The sequence below is a fragment of the Amblyomma mixtum genome, chromosome 3 (genome assembly GCF_055824585.1).
Source record: "Amblyomma mixtum isolate Tamu chromosome 3, ASM5582458v1, whole genome shotgun sequence".
In the NCBI taxonomy this organism is placed as follows: Eukaryota; Metazoa; Arthropoda; class Arachnida; order Ixodida; family Ixodidae; genus Amblyomma; species Amblyomma mixtum.
The window spans coordinates 67,989,530-68,005,732 of record NC_143014.1 but is presented as its reverse complement, the minus strand read 5'-3'; the positions used below and the strand labels follow the sequence as shown (position 1 = coordinate 68,005,732).

At 44.7% G+C, this 16,203-nt stretch overlaps 1 protein-coding gene across 2 annotated transcripts in view; it reads right to left on the bottom strand.

Annotated features, from left to right (window-relative positions):
- LOC149350508 (transmembrane protein 208) overlaps window positions 1-16,203 on the bottom strand; it is a 38,704-nt gene that overhangs the window by 6,081 nt on the left and 16,420 nt on the right. For both annotated transcript variants that reach the window (XM_089579557.1, XM_089579555.1), the window contains exons 4-5: window positions 5,801-5,940; window positions 3,264-3,348 (exon numbers count right to left, since the gene is read on the bottom strand). In XM_089579557.1, the coding sequence (XP_089435683.1) occupies window positions 3,264-3,348; window positions 5,801-5,940 (225 nt within the window). The remainder of the gene's footprint in view (window positions 1-3,263; window positions 3,349-5,800; window positions 5,941-16,203) is intronic.

Sequence of the window (16,203 nt, the reverse complement as noted above, 5' to 3'; positions counted from 1 at the left end):
CAAGTGTAAGTAAATAGGCCATCTATTGCACTGCACCCTATTCCAAATATTCTAAATGTTAATGAGACTGCCAAGAACATCAAAAAATGCTGATTCCATGCAGTGCCTCAAACCTACTGTGTTTAGCACTACAGAAGCTTAGACCAAGCTTTTAAATTTTTTCAGCCACGGGGGGGAACCCCAAGAATTTTGAAAAGGTGCTGAGGGACCCCACACTGCTTGGTTTCCATACCTTCCTGCCCAACATGCATGGAAAAAGGACTATGCAGACACATGGCACCTCAAGAAATGCCCAAATTCAATTAATAATGCATGGCTGTACAATGACAAATTCTGCAATTAACAATTACAGTGTGATTAATTCCAAAGTAAAGTGAGTAAAAGGAAAGGAGGTGGTTGAGGCATGCATCGATTTTGGTGCTTGGGGAACCCCAAAAAGCAACTGCAGCTGTCCAAGCAACTGCAGAACACAGTTTGAGAACCTCAGGCCTAGACCACAGTCCTTAGAAGGATATATGGATTCAGAACAGTAAAAAAACAGAACAGCCAGTGATGCTCATGACAAAGGAAAGGTGCAGCCTTTGCTTGCAAGTATAAAATCATTTTAAAGAATCAATGACAGCTGAGTAGGAAGCTCAAAAAACAAAGCTTTTAATACTCTACATAAGATTTAAAAATAAAGTTTTTTGGCAGAAAATCTTGTGTGTCCATATCATCACTCACAAAAGGTCAGCTATACATGATGCGTGCCAAGTGCCTTTCTTTTTTTCTCAAGCTGCCTGACTCCTTCGGAATTTTTCACATCAATGTCCTTAGCTTTTTGGTTTTATGGGGTTTAATGTCACAAAGCAACTTAGGCTATGAGAGATGCCGTAGTGGAGGGCTCCAGATAATTTAGACCATTTGGGGTTTTTTAACATGCACTGAAACTGCACAGTACACAGGCCTCTATCATTTTGCCTTCATCAAAATGTGACCGCAGCGAACAGGATCGAATCTGCATTTTTCGGGTAAGCAGCCTAGCACCATAACCAGTAAGCCATTGCGGCGACTGTCAATGAACATTAACTGACTGCTAAGAGACCACCATTATGTTGTAGAGTACATTATAGAAAACCACTCAGAATTCCATAGTTTATGACAGCTGCACAGAACAGGAATTAGCCACTGGTAACGAGAATGTGCTGCACAAAGTTTTCTTGCAGCCATGTATTTGTTAGTGCTATTATTGATACTGCACTTATCAGAAATACATTTTAATCATGGCTAGCAATGTAAGGCCTTTCAATGCACTAGCAAGCAAAGAGAGTAATGACAGTGCTGCCTCTGGGAGCCATTGTCAAAGTGTGAACACAATGTTACCGCCAGCATCAGTTTTAAATAACTTGTATGTTCCACCATTACTGCCTTGTGCAAAAGTGCACATCTATGTTAAAAGGTCGGTATATATTAACAGCCTTTTGAACTGAAAATTTATTAACTTTCATTTCTTTTCCCCCCAGCAATCCTGCACACCGATGATTGCAGCTTGGTTATTCCAGTGGTCAGTGGTTGTAACTGACAGCAATCAATGGGGATTGCTGATCAATGAAAAAAAAAGCAAATTGATTGGTTAAGCAACCTGTTGCACCCTTACAGCCTGCCACCACTTAGACATCAAGGCAATCATGCCCATCCAGTTTGTTTTCATTGCAAATGCCTGGAGTCATTATGGCTAGAAGTCAAATGGTCTCTGGTCAGTACTTAAGTCACTTCAGCCATCAGCCTCTGAAGTGAAATGACCTTTGCTCTCTGAATGCCACCATGTTAAATGATATTAAGTGCGTCCTCCCTGGCCTTCACTGTTGCTTTCTGCACCACTATCCTATGTACACAGGACTGATGCCTGATGATTGACATGACTAAAATAATCCAATTTCTAGTTTTACAACAAATGAAAGAAGTTCACAGCTGTCACAAAAGCACTGTGGTTTTTGTGATGGTCTGATTCATGAGTGAACTGCCCTTGAGCCACAAAACAGCAACTTCCGTCCTGTTAAAAAGGGCTGGTCACCACACAACAGTGACGCTTTAAACCACAGTGAATAAGCGCCTGCAAAAGATTCATGGGCTGACTGACAGAAAGGCCTTTGCCAGAGGGCTAGTCAAGATAAATGTACAGAGGCAAAAAGACATGTAGCACAGGATCCACCATCACTTCCTGTAGCAACTTGATAGAAAAAAAAAAAAATACGAATAGTGGCATGAACAACATAGATTGGTTTGGTTGGTTTATGGGGTTTAACGTCCCAAAGCGACTAAGGCTATGAGAGACGCCGTAGTGGAGGGCTCCGGAAATTTCGACCACCTGGGGTTCTTTAACGTGCCCTGACATCGCACAGTACACGGGCCTCTAGCATTTCTCCTCCAAAGAAATTCTAGCCGCCGCGGCCGGGATCGAACCCGCGTCTTTCGGGTCAGCAGCCGAGCACCATAACCACTGAGCCACCGCGGCGGCGCATGAACATAAAATTTTTAATAGGGCAATACATCTGCTTTGTTACTCCTCTTTTTACAGCACCTATCAAGCCTGAATTTTTATTAGGAGGGATGCAGTCAATAAAACAAAATAGTAGTGCATAACCTACCCTGGTATAACTCTGGTATTGACTCTACTGTGGTATAACCCCACAGTAAAAAAGTAGAGGCTTCTAATTAAGAGTAAAGAGCTCCTAATGTTTCAAAATTGGCTTTTTAAAGCATAAAAATGGCTTTTGTAGCAAAGTAATAGGAATGTTGGTAGACATCAGAAAACAGGTGCGCCATGTCACAGTAAGCTGGTTAACCAATTCTAATAGTTCACTTTTTAGCCATTTCAGTTAGGCATTGCAACCAGAGATCTGTAGCTGGGCATTAGTAGCAGCAATATCTGTTTTCAGAATTTCAAAAAATGCAATTACTCTTGAAGCTGTGGCTCAGAAAATTTTGGTCACCTAGTGCGCCTTTCAAAACGTGTATGTCTATGGAGTGTGCACAGCAACGCTCACCAGTACACATCATTCAACGGTGCACATGTCTCTCTGTCGTCTGGGATGGAGCAGCGAGTGGCAGCGAGCACCACAACATGGGCAGGACGGAGGTCACGCTACAGCTTTACACCTCCAAAGGCCTAATTTTAAAAAATGGGTAGCAGGCTTTGCTGAAACGGCCAGTATTTATCTCTTAAAACAACGTGTAGGACATCTCACCATAAACTGCCATGAGTACAGGAAGATGATACTCACCACAAGCCATAAGAACCAGGCATACGTGGATAAGAGTGAAAGCGTTTGAATGCACGCAGTCAAGATGATCAAATCTTTCAGATGCCTAATAGGAAAAAAAAAGAATGCAGCAAATATACTGTCACTTGGGATGCAAAATGCAGCATGTTTCATCATTCTGTGGCAGAAACAAGTGATACCAAATGAGTAGTTAGTACTACACTCATGGCCATCATAAGATATTAACCATTTTGTACAATAATTTTGGTACAGTTGTGTAAAGCATTGGTTGCTACTCTCTTACAAAATTTCAACACACTGCAGATCGTAGATTTTAAGAAAGAGGTAAATTAGTAGGAAAAAAGAAAACAAGAATAAAAATGTTAGAAAAAATTGCAATCTATTTCTGACCTCTAATGCAAGCTGCGTCTATTTTTAAGATTCCTTGAAAAATTGAATACCCATACCTTTTATTACAACTGCTTGTACAGTCACGAGCAAAAAATATTAGCACAGATCACTGGCGATCAGAACTGGGATATCTCACCACGCGGCGCTGCGGTTCGCAGACCTGCCTAACGGGCCATTTCCATGTTTGCAGCCTAGGGGGGGACGGCGAGAAGTAAGCTTTATCAAGCGTGCATCGCCGAGCATTGAAGTGCCGACCCTACGTGACTGTAATAAAGTAATAAACTAATTCAACCTGACCAAAATTTGAATGTAAAATCACACAATAAGCATACCTAAAAGCAATGGAATTCAGAGCATTTCGAACAGCCAATGACCACAAAGGACGGTGCTTTCTATTGCAGCGTCATACTGCCGTAGCAGATCTAACAGCAGCTATAGCATGCACAAGACCACGTTCAGCTGCTACAGTAGTATATGTCACTCACAATCCAATGCTGCTGCAATTTCCATGTCAGTATGTTCTGGCACAGACCCTATCCGATAACCAGTGATAACAGTCATCTATGGTCCTGTACTTTTTGACAGGGCATCAGTGTAAATGCTGAACTTATTCCATATTTTGTCCAGGAAACAGATCGCTCCTGCAGCTTCTAATGTACCACTACCCTATTCACAAGGCTCTAGACACTGACAACAAAATCAGCTTGACAGTACCAAATTAGACAGGTTGCCATAATCATTGTGGATTGAACGTGCCAGTAAGGTAAGTGTTTACTGGAAGATACAGTGAAAGAAGTCTAACTGGCACAGACCACGGGCTGCCCTCACTCCCTTCTTGAGCCATTTTTTCATACTTTCAGCACTAGCAGCCTCTTTTCCTTCTGAAGTAGCCCTTCCTGTAATCCCGTGAAGACCTGTGAAGGATTACAGCTACGTGATAGCTGTGGGGAGGTTCCTAGCAAGAACAGTAAAAGCAAGGTCATCTTACAACAATAAAAGCAAACAGGGGCTATAAAAGCCTTCTGCTGAGCGGTCCTGGTACAACAATACAAATGACAAATTAATACATGACACAGTTGCTTCCACACACATCATCCTGCCACAGTGCAGTGATAGACCTGCTAAAGACTGCTACACATGCACATTTTTTTGTTGCAATAGAAGCTGTTGCGCTTTCTTAGAGTTACACCTGGATTTCAGTGTGCAATGGCTTGGCTTTGAGAGAGAAAATATTCTGGCATTTTGATACCTTGGAAATAAATTGCAAGTTGCGGGGTTTAACATTCCGAAGCGACACATGGGCTGTGAGGGATGCTGTAGTGCAGGGTTCCAGATTAATTTAGACCCCATGGGGTTCGTTAACAAGCACTGACATTGCACAGCGTATTGACACCTGCACACGTGCAGCACGCATCATGGAGGGCTATGAGGGACACCATAGTGGAGGGCTCCGCTAATTTCGACCACCTGGGGTTCTTTAATGTGCACTGACATCGCACAATACATAAGCCTCTAGCATTTTGCCTCCACGAAATGTGACCGCCGTGGCCGGCATCGAACCCGCGTCTTTCGGGTCAGCAGCCGAGCACCATAACCACTAAGCCATCCATCCATCAGCTCCCACTCAAAGAGTGAAGTACTCTTGTTTCCAACATGCTTTACTTCCAAGTAAGTAAATAACCTTTTTCTTCAATAATTTTATCTTTACTAGCAATTATAATAGTTTGTATCATAGAAAACAAGTAATCCAACTCGGTTAGTAATGTAATTCTAGCGACTGCACTATACTCTCAATGATGGCTTGCCTTGACTTTTTTTTTATATGCCCAGATAAATGCATTTAAATTGTTTTGACGTTATTCCTTTGAGTGTTTGTATTAAATGAACAGAGCCTAATGAGCCCCTGGCATCTCCAAGAAGCTCATTACAGGCCGTGTGACACGGCGACAGCTCCTTTGAGGCGAAATTCCCTTGTGCCCTTTTAGGTCAAGCAAGTTTAAGGGAGTCACGAGTCGGCTGCGTGAGGGGTATAAGCCTCTCCACTGTAGGCAGCACTCTGTGACTGCTGGTCATCCACAACAAACACTTCAGAGTTTAATAATGCAGACTTAACGCGTTCAGTGCAAACAGGTAATGCATCTACATACTCGCCCATGCCGGCTTGCACCATGTTAAGGTCCAGGCCTCCATCCAAGAGCTGACCGGTCTCTGAATAGGATGCTCGAGCCATATATCGCATGGTCTGGATGCACGCACCGTAGACAAGTACAGAGAATCCATACAGCAGCTGCACCAAGTAGACAAGTCCATTACATTCACATGCACACACATCCCATTTTCTGCCTTAGGCACACTTTAGCCAACCTATACAGTATTGTGCGTTTTTATCGTAAAGACTCAAAATTTTTCTCACCTCAACCGCTGGCTCGTTTGCGGTGAAACTGCACACAGAGCTTGCGTACTATGCTAATTTTTGTATCGTAGCAAGTTTTACAACAGTACTTACTTAGTTGAGCCGTGCATGATGCAAAAGCGTAATCGTCTGCGTCGAGACCGGCGAACCGAAACCCAAAACACCGAGTTTTTGCTGAAGGGCGGCAGTAGCGCCATCTGTCTTCCACAACGAAATTAAACAAGAAAAACACAGCTCAGGACTTCGCGACGTCGTCGTCGGACGCTTTAGGAGAGCCACGAAAGCAGACGATATAAGATGAATTGGATAAAGTCATTGGACGAAAAAAGAAGACTTCAAACAATATTCTTTTAATGGCAAAGCCTCGTTAAAATAGTTGTTTCTGGCATTTTTTCCGCTCAGTTGGCCGAAAATGTTCGAAGCACTTCAGTTGAAGCAGACGAAAAGGCCGGAACGGCGTATTCAAAGGGCCCGCGCTCCTTGCAATGCTCGCCTTGGCGCCTTGTGACGCTTTCCACTGCAGAAGACAGATGGCGCTACTGCCGCCCTTCAGCAAAAACTTGGTGTTTTGGGTTTCGGTTAACCGATCTCGACGCAGGCGATTACGCTTTTGCATCAAGCATGGCTCAACCAAGTAAGTACCGTTGTAAAACTTGCTACGATACAAAAGTTACCATAATACGCAAGCTCTGTGTGCAGTTTCACCGCAAACGAGCCAGCGGTTCAGGTAAGAAAAATTTTGAAAGTCTTTACGATAAAAAAACAATACTGTATGTTAAAAATTAATTATCCACAAAGCCCACAGCATATCATGCATATTTCTTTCCACACAGAAAGGTGTACTCTTGAATTGGAACATACACATTATAACTCATTTGAGCCTGTAACCTTTCATACTTGAAGACACAGTGATTTGTGGACAAGTGCCAAAGCAACACTGTATGCTATGAGGCACGTCACAGTGGAGAACCTCCAATAATTTTGACCACATCTGGTTCTTTAATGCAGACAGAGATTGAGGGGCAGGAGTTTTTTTTTGTATTATGCCTTCATTGAAACGTGGCTGCTATTACCAGGAAATGAACTGTGGCCTTGTGTTCAGAATAGTCCAGCCCACTTGTATTGAACCTGAGGGTCACGCACATAGCGTTCATTGTATCCGAGGTTCGCAATAATTAGACTTTTCATGCTACCGCCAGAAATATGAAGTCTGACGAAACTGTCTTTTTTTTTCTCCAAAAGAACAGTTTGTTATGCACGTCGGCTTCTTTAAAGGAGACCGTATCAAGGAGCTTTCCAAGCTCTGCAAAGTGGTAATATGCATATTTCTCGCCGAGCTCAAACAACCAGCTGCCTTAAGAACACGGTTTAGCTAATCGCAGTTAAAACATCCACAGAGACCGATGGCAGTCAGCCTCTTTGTCATCAATTCTTGGCAGTTTGGGGGTACTCGTACTTCGCGTACAATGGATTTGTCAGTGTATCCCTTCGCAGTGCCAGTGTCATAATCCACACCTCATGAAGTCATCCCAGGAGAAATCATGACCAGCCATTTGTGCCTCAACAACACGTTTTTACAAATCCACCAGTGTCCAATCACGCAAATGTTCAATAGCATCTTCAGTCATCTTGGCCTGTAGCGTACGAAAGCATTCATAAAGTATTGCAGTATGCTAGACTTGCCGATGAAAAAGGACAGCCGCCTGCCGCAGCAGTCCATCCTTGTGCACGGAAGCACCTTCAAACGGAAGTTTGTGGTGCCTTCCACCAAACCACAAGTCGCCTTTCAAGGCACTCGTTCTTGACTGCACCATTTGGGAAAACTATGCCATTATAACATTATTGGTCCCCACATTTTCTCTGAGGGTGGGTGTCACGAGGGCTCAGAGGCGCTTTTCAAACTTTGCATTTAGTGATGCGTGGGTTTTTCGAATACGGGACGAATTTACGACGCCTCTTCGTTTATTCTAACCAAGTTATGCTGCCACACTTGTTCATTGTATCTGAGACGCAGTCCATTGCTCTAATGCATATTTTGATGGTAGTTCATTATAAGCGAGCGTTCGCTGTAACTGCGGCCGTTATAAGAGGGCTCAACTGTAGCAGAATTACTATGGTCACTGAGCCACAGCAGCGGGTTCAGCAGAAAAACCAAGATATGACTGCTATGCAAATCAAATTCCTGAATAGTATTTAAATGACACTGCAGAAAACCTCAGAATGCAGCATTAGTATACTAATCTACCTATAACAATTACTGGGCAAGCCCCATGTATTTAGGGGAAGCCCCCAAAGTAGTATAGATTTCAACTGGATGAATGCTACGCGTAACTACTCCCCAGTTGAAATCAACTTCACCTTGGGGGTTTCCCAAAATTATGTTGAATTAGCACCATTCCAGCTTCCAGTTGTTGATCTATTAGACCCCGCCTTGCCATCTGCTAGCTGCCCTGGTTAGGTTAGTTGGCACAGGAACTGGCCCAGACAGGTGGTGCTCCTGGGTACAATCCTCCAAAGGACAAATTTTTGTTCACCTGTTCAGCTTCTCAAAAGCCTGTACAGCTTTCCTTTGTAGCTGTATGGCTGCACTCAGGTGAATGCTAATGACTAAGTGCACCCCGACTGGTTATTGGATAATTTGACAACTTTAAGTGGAGGCACAAGCCCAAAGAACCTAAGTGAAATATGACAAAAAGAGTGCTATCAACAACGCAGCTCACAAAGATGCCTCATATACAAACAAATGTTATCAGTGATGCTCAAATGTGATACTCAATGAGTAATTACTCCCTTCTTACAAATCTACTCCACCTTGGGGGATTCCCCTAAACATTTGACCAACACTGTTCCCACTTCGAGTTATTGATCAATTCGCTCTCGCCCTACCATAAGCTTGCAGTCCCGGTTAGCTCAATTGGTAGAGCGACTGCTCCGGTGAAGCGGTGGTCCCAGGTTCGAACCCCGGACCAGGACGAATTTTTCTTTAACTGCGAAGTTTCTGAGAAAGCTGTATAGCTTTCCTTAGTAGCCATAAGGCTGCGCTTGGGTGGATGTCAATGAGTAATTACTCCTTTATTACAAATCTACTCCACCTTTGGGGGATTCCCCTAAACATTTCACCAACACAAAGTTGCATGACAGGCTTAATGCACTTTAGTATAGTCCGAGGCAGCAGATCCAACATAAATGTTATGAGCAGCATGGTGCGGTTCCAAGTTGACCCACATATATGCCAAAACTTAAGTAGCGCACCACATTGCTCACAACACTTATTTTGTTAGATCTGTAGCCTTTGGACCAAACTTGCAAGGCGTGCAAGCTCACATCCATGAGCAAAAGGTGGAGAAACGCCCCTGTGACAAGCACGCTGTCTACGCGGTGATCAAGCACAGGCGAAAAAGCAGTCAAAGCAAGCTGTGCATCAGCTGTCGTCAGCTGCAATGAACATATCGAGAACATTATCTCGCACCCAATGACTACCACTTCATGGTGCTGGCAGCAGTCTAAGCCACGCTTTCAGTCATAGACTTGACAAATTATCATCACTAAAAGATAGCACAATGTAGAGTGCCCCACACAACACAACCTTGAAGTTTAAAAATGAACTTGCACAAGTTGCAGAAATGAAACTGAACCGTAATGCAAGCTTTCACTTACAGCAAGCATGACCAAGGTTTACTTCACATGAACTAAATAAATCAGTTAAGGCTAACTGATGAACTTTTAAGCAGCAAGAGCTACATAAAAACTTTAAGGAGAGACCTGGGTGTTGAAATGGGCAAAAAATGCAAAAATTTCGATTTTTCAAAAATGGCATATATTTGGGCTCAATATAGAGAACCATCGTGTGTAAAGAGAGGTGGCGCTGCGGCCAGCAGCGACACAAGGAGCAGGCAATAACGCCACATGCATACACTAAACCAAGCAACACCACCTTCGAAACCAACGTATGTGAATATTTCAAAGTGTGCGAGTCGCTCGTGGTTAGAAACATAACCAACTAACACATGGGAATATTTCAGTCTGCGAGTCGCTCATGGTTAGAAACATTTTTCTTGAAGCCTGTAAAGTAATTCAGCACTTTTTCAATCTGTTCGCCAGATGGAAGTACCAGGCAGAGCACTGCACTGACTACATTGACTGACTAAATGAAAACCGAGAAAGCCCGAGGTATACAGAGAAACTAGTTTTCTACAGTTCTCAACATATGAGCCAATACAGAATATCCGATTATTTACCCACAGCGCCAAGCGGCATTACAGTTGGCTAGTGCACGAAGTAGGACGATGCGATGCATGATGTGAAGCAGCTTTTTTTACATGATAAACGTTGTGTTGTGCTTCCAGTTTTCTGAGCCACTTCATTCAGGAGAGCGTGGAAAATTACTGCACACTTAAAGGTGCACTGAAGAGGAATCTGAACTCGTCTTTTTGCCGCGGGAATTCAATCTGCACGTTCCGAGCCTTCTTAGAAACCTCGATTTATTGCCCTTTGTGGCTGATTTTCCTAATTAAACCGAATTAACGTCCGGCTCCCGCCTTTTTTTTTTAATTCTCCCTTGTACAGTGGGCGGAGTCGACCGACGCGGGGAGTGCCTTTCACCCTGTCCCGTGGCGGCTTGCCGCTCTGCCAGCGGCGGAGTAATACGTAGTAGTCCGTAGAAGCAAATAGTCCGCGCGTATTTTTATTTCTGCGGGCTTATTTTGCGGCTATATTATCTGCAAATGAAACTATTTATTCACGGAAACCTAAAAAACAAAATAAAGCGAAAGCAAAGCCTCCACGGAGCTGGCTGAAAGGCACTCCACGCGTTGGTCGACTCCGCGCACCGTACGAGGGAGAATTAAAAAAAAAAAGGCGGGAGCTGGACGTCAATTCGATTTAATTAGGAAAATCAGCCATACAGGGCAATAAGTCGAAGTTTCTAAGAATGCTCAGAACGTGTAGATCGAGTTCCCACGGCAAAAAGTTCAGATTCCTCTTCAGTGCACCTTTAAGTTAAGCCATGCAGTCACTTTGAATGAAGCACATGCAAATATCTGCACGCTTAAATGCTTTATTCTGCTAGATGAAAAAGAAATTTGTGGCAAGAGTCGAGGTAATGACCATGAACGCACTTTTTTGCACCCTTGGCTTTGAGAGAGCTGCACAAGCGCATACAAGACGTTTTCCCCAAGCTTCAAACAAAATTTACATTCACCTTGCCGAGCTGAATATTTCAAGTCATCTTGCTTATTTTAAAATTTGCAGTCAAACTGAGCACCCAGAGTGGCTTTTGGTGTGGTATTAGCTATTTTCACCAAGTTTTGATTGACCTCTAATGGGAAAATGCAGCGAATCTAGCAAATAACACTGCATGCCTTTCCAGAGATCCCAGCGATGTTTAATCGCTTCCTAGGGCTGGTGTTGAAGCTCGTTGAAACACTTGAGACACTTGTGTTGACACACTTGTTGAAGCTCGCGAAAGTGAAAATAGAGAAAAAACTATGCGTCGCATGTACTAGTACCCGAGTCCAGTGCTGCTTCAAACATCGCATTTAGTGAATCACTATGAACACAGAAGGCAACTGGCAGCCGCAATTTTGTCTTTTCTGTGCGAAGAGAGAGCCAGCATGTAGTTTAGGCGATTGGCATCTGAAAAGGGTCCCCTGCATTCAACTTACGTCATAGACACACAGAATATCGCATCTATACTTCTCATGCTGAGAAGACGACAGAACACAAACAAGTTGCAAGTGTTGATTCTTGTACTGTCGCCATGCGACGAAAGAGAAACCATGCGGATTAAGAGACGCAAACTAAGTGATCAGATTTCGATGCAGAAATACAATGCTAGCCGTGAAGTGGAGTCGCACCTGAACTTGTTTCCACTCCATGGCTGCTGCCCATTGCTTTAGCTCCTATCTGAAACTTATCTGTGGAAACTTATGCTGCTTCCTTTCTTCTGCCTTGCAGCTCAACCAACTGCATCACAATTTGCCAGTATGTGGCGAATCATGTTCAAAAACATGCAAGCGTGGCATACGAAACGCAGATGGTCCCGCCAGTCCTCTCTTCCGCCTACAGAGCGAAAGTCACTGCCGACGCCAGTGCCGCAGCATCTCCATGACATCATGGCCTGAAGTTTGTCTATACTCTAAAGTACCTAAACACCGTATTTACTCGCGTAATGAACCCACCTTTTTCCAGATAAATTGACATAAATTTTGGGGGTGGGTTCATTACGCGGGCAAAAAAATTTTCTACATTTTTGAGAAGGTCGAAATTTTATGTCACATTGAGGAAAATCGCAGTCCCAACCTTACCTTTATAATACAAACACGTACGTGATGAATGTGAATAAAAATACATTTTTATTCACATGCCTCTAGCTACTTATGGTCTCACTCGGTCACGATATTCAAGTCACTTCCGCTCATGTCGGTTGCCACTTCGTCAGCATCAACGTCTGCCCACAGCGCGTCGTATTGAGTGCCATCAAGGCTATTAGAGATGCCAGTCTTTTTAAAGCTGCAGATGATCACCTCGCTGGCTATCATGCTCCATGCTTCTAGGACCCATCGGCACAGGATGTCGATGGCGGGCCTCCTAATCTTGCCTGCGGGAGTCAGGTCGTGGTTCCCCACGGCCATCCACTAAGCAGAGGACCGCAACATGTTGTCCTTGAAGGGTTTATTAACTGAGACATCAAGGAGCTGCAGCAGTGACGTAAGGCCACCAGGGATGACAGCGAGGTCCGTGCGCAACTTGGTCATTCGGCGGCGGACATTTTTTTCCAGATGGCCGCGGAAACTGTCAAGAACAAGCAGCGATGGCAGAAGAAGAGCTCCGGGCCGCCGTCCCCAGACTGTTTTTAGCTAGTTGGACATCAGATCAGCCAACATCCATCCCTACTCATGTGCGCGAACATGGATACCGGCATGATGAGCTCCCTTTGGCAGAGTCTTTCTTTTGAAGGTAACGAACGGAGGCAGCTTCCTGCCACCTGCTGTAATAGCCAATATCACAGTACACCACTGCTTCTCAGTGCCCGTTGTCATCACCTGCACACTTTTAGCACCTTTTGTATCAACAGTGCTGTTTCTTGGCATGTTGAAGCTAATAGGCATCTGGTCCGCACCGCATCCTCGATTTGCGAGAGCAGAAACTTTTTCTCTTCACGGACACGAATAACAAAGCGGTGGAAATCACGCACTTTGTCTTCGCAATCCGCCAGCAGGCATTGGCATAACGTTGTACACCTTCTGACGCACAGCCCGTTCCGTCGCATGAAACGCATCGTCCAACCAAAACTTGCTTTAAATTTACTTGCAGGAATGCCATGACCTCTTGCAGTGGCACGTGCGTGGTTCTGTATCAGCTCATGGGACACGGCACATCCTTCATTGCGGAGCCACTTAACATAACTCAAAACTTCTTCCAAACGAGGAAACCTGCCCTGCTTTGGCCCTCAAAAGGCACAGCGATCCTTCTTTGTCGCTCTGAGTTTGTCCTGTTGATTGCTCCAGTAGCGCACACACACGGGGTCTACACTGAAATGCCGCCCAGCTGCACGGTTTCCATGCTCTAAGGCATGCTCCACGACCTCGAGTTTGAAAACTGCCATGTAGCTAGTGTAATGCCCCATCACACAACGCATAGCAAATGCACAGCACACACGAAATAATGCCAAGGCCGTAGCGCGCGCTTTGGCCAAACGGCAACAAAATAAAGTGCTAGCGAAATGGTGACCGACGCCGTTGAAGTGCGTTTGTCTACTTCGCACTGCCACCGCCGTGCAGGCATGGCGCTATAAGCAGAGGTTTTGTTTTGCATTTCATAGATCGCACTCGGCAACTTGCATCATCATAATCAGCGTTATAACAAACCGATGCATTAGACAAGTTCGACAAACTGGTTCTTGAAATACAAAGAAAAAATAATAATGCGTAAAGGATAGCGTAATGAGAGCTGCTGTCACCCCATTTCAATGACGATGCTCCAGTAAATCCCTTTGCACATCCATCAACGAAGCACGCAAGGTCAATGAACCATCAATGAAAGCACAGTCGATGCCCGTGTTGTTCATGTTGCCAGTGCTTAGCATCATTCGTTTCAAAAGATGTTGTTGTATAACGGTGGATCTAACAATTTTATGATCGCTGACAGCACCGTTCATTTGTGCCGAGATAACTTGAACATACACACATAACGCATGAACCCCAGGGTGGGTGCGCGTTATTTAGGCGACGGAAAAAAAAAATTCTATTCTCGACTACAGAAGTGTGGGGTGGGTTCATTACGCGAGTAAATACAGCCCAAAGTTTCAAGGTCTAATTCTACTTTCAACTACTAAAAACTGACAGAACTGTTACCACTGGTTAATGCAAGATTTATAGGTAGCTGTTAAGGTATTTGCACTTTACAATATGTAGTAGAGAATACGAGAGCGACCTCACATCTGTATAGTTCTAGGGTGCTCTTTTTAGATTTCCACACAGTTGTTTTTTTTTGTCTAGGGCTGCTCTTCAGTCCGCTGCTCTAGAAGCGCAGCGTCGCCGATGACCCTCTCCGTGGACGGCATGTTTCGCAGCTGCTGCCGCAGATGGACTATGATACATTCATCCGCTCTCATCATACTCTCCCTCCTCCTTCCACAGTAACCACATACCGGATAGTTACTGTGGTACGCTTTCCTACACTCTCGACATACCCGCCTCTTCTCACCATACCCTCCTTCCACAGTAACCGTCCTCCTTCTAGGGTAACTACCCTCCAGTTGGTTCCTATGACAACCATCAACCAGTTGCCCTTTCTCACGGTCCCGCCATACCCTCCTCCTTCCACGGTAATAATCCTCCAGTTGTGGATTCCTCTCCCCCTGCCACACCCTCCTCCTCTCACAGTGACCACCTTTTGAACGGTTACCATTGTAACCATCCTCTGGTTATGCCTTCCTACACTTTCACCATAAAGCCTCTTTCCATGGTAACCCCCACCGTCCTTCCAGGATAACTACCCTCCGGGTGGCTTCCTTGGCAACCGCCGGCCGGTAGTGCCTTCTTACGCGCTCGCCATACCCTCCTCCTTCCAGGGTAACCATCCTCCAGTTGAGAATTCCTCCCTGTCTCAATACCCTCCACCTTCCACAGTAACCACCCGCCAGTTACACATTTTTCTACTCACGTGATACCTTCCTCCTTGCCCAGTAACCACTCCGAGTGGTTCCCATGGCAACACATCCACCAGTTACGCCAACTACGATAGATGACACGCTACAAACCAAAACCTGGGAGCGGGCGCTTAACAGCTACCGATGTAAAAAGTGATATATCTGTCGCCTTCGAAGTGCTGAAATGGCGATTTCGAAGCAAAAGTGACCATGTTTACCTACCGGTTTTGAAGCGAAAAGCTTTACTAGGCTCGTCAACACCGCGATTTGCGTGGGCCACCCCTGGGCGCCGCCGCGGCGCGCCCTTCCTCCTCCTCCTTGCCACCGGTTTACCCTTCGCTGCTGCCGCGCGGTCTCCGCCGCCGTCCCAAGAGAAGGTTCTTTCGCAAGGCGTTGCGAGAACGCACACGTGAGCGGCGGCGGCGGCCGTAGAAGAGGCGCAGACATTCGCCATGGAAGGAAGAAAAGGATACCCAGAAGTGGTAGTGAGGGAGTTGGCTCAAAATCTACGCCACTATCGTGGTGTTCCCAGTGCATTGTGCGCAAACTGCGACAGCCATGACGTCAAACAAAGCATAACTGCAGCTTTTCGCTTGTATATCCAGGCTTAACCAGAGCTAAGCCACTGCCAATTTTTTTTATTGTATTGTGTCCATGCTATTTCCTCCTGACGAGTGAACTGTAATCTTGACTGTCTTTTCTTGCCTTACTAGACTATAACCGCCTGTGCATTTTGTTCATATTAGTTCATAGAACTGATCTGTCATTGTTTCATGCCTTAAGCCACGGTAATTTTATGTTCTATCCATCAGGTTGTATGTTCTGTTCAATGTTCTATCTATTAATTTATGCCGTATATCACAAAATTTTATGTTGTGTTCTGTCTAGAAAATGAAATTTATTTATCAGGGTGTACTGTGAGCTGTAATGTGTATAGTATCTTTTTTTGCATATAAGCATTGCCACTGTACTGCTGCCAAGTGCAT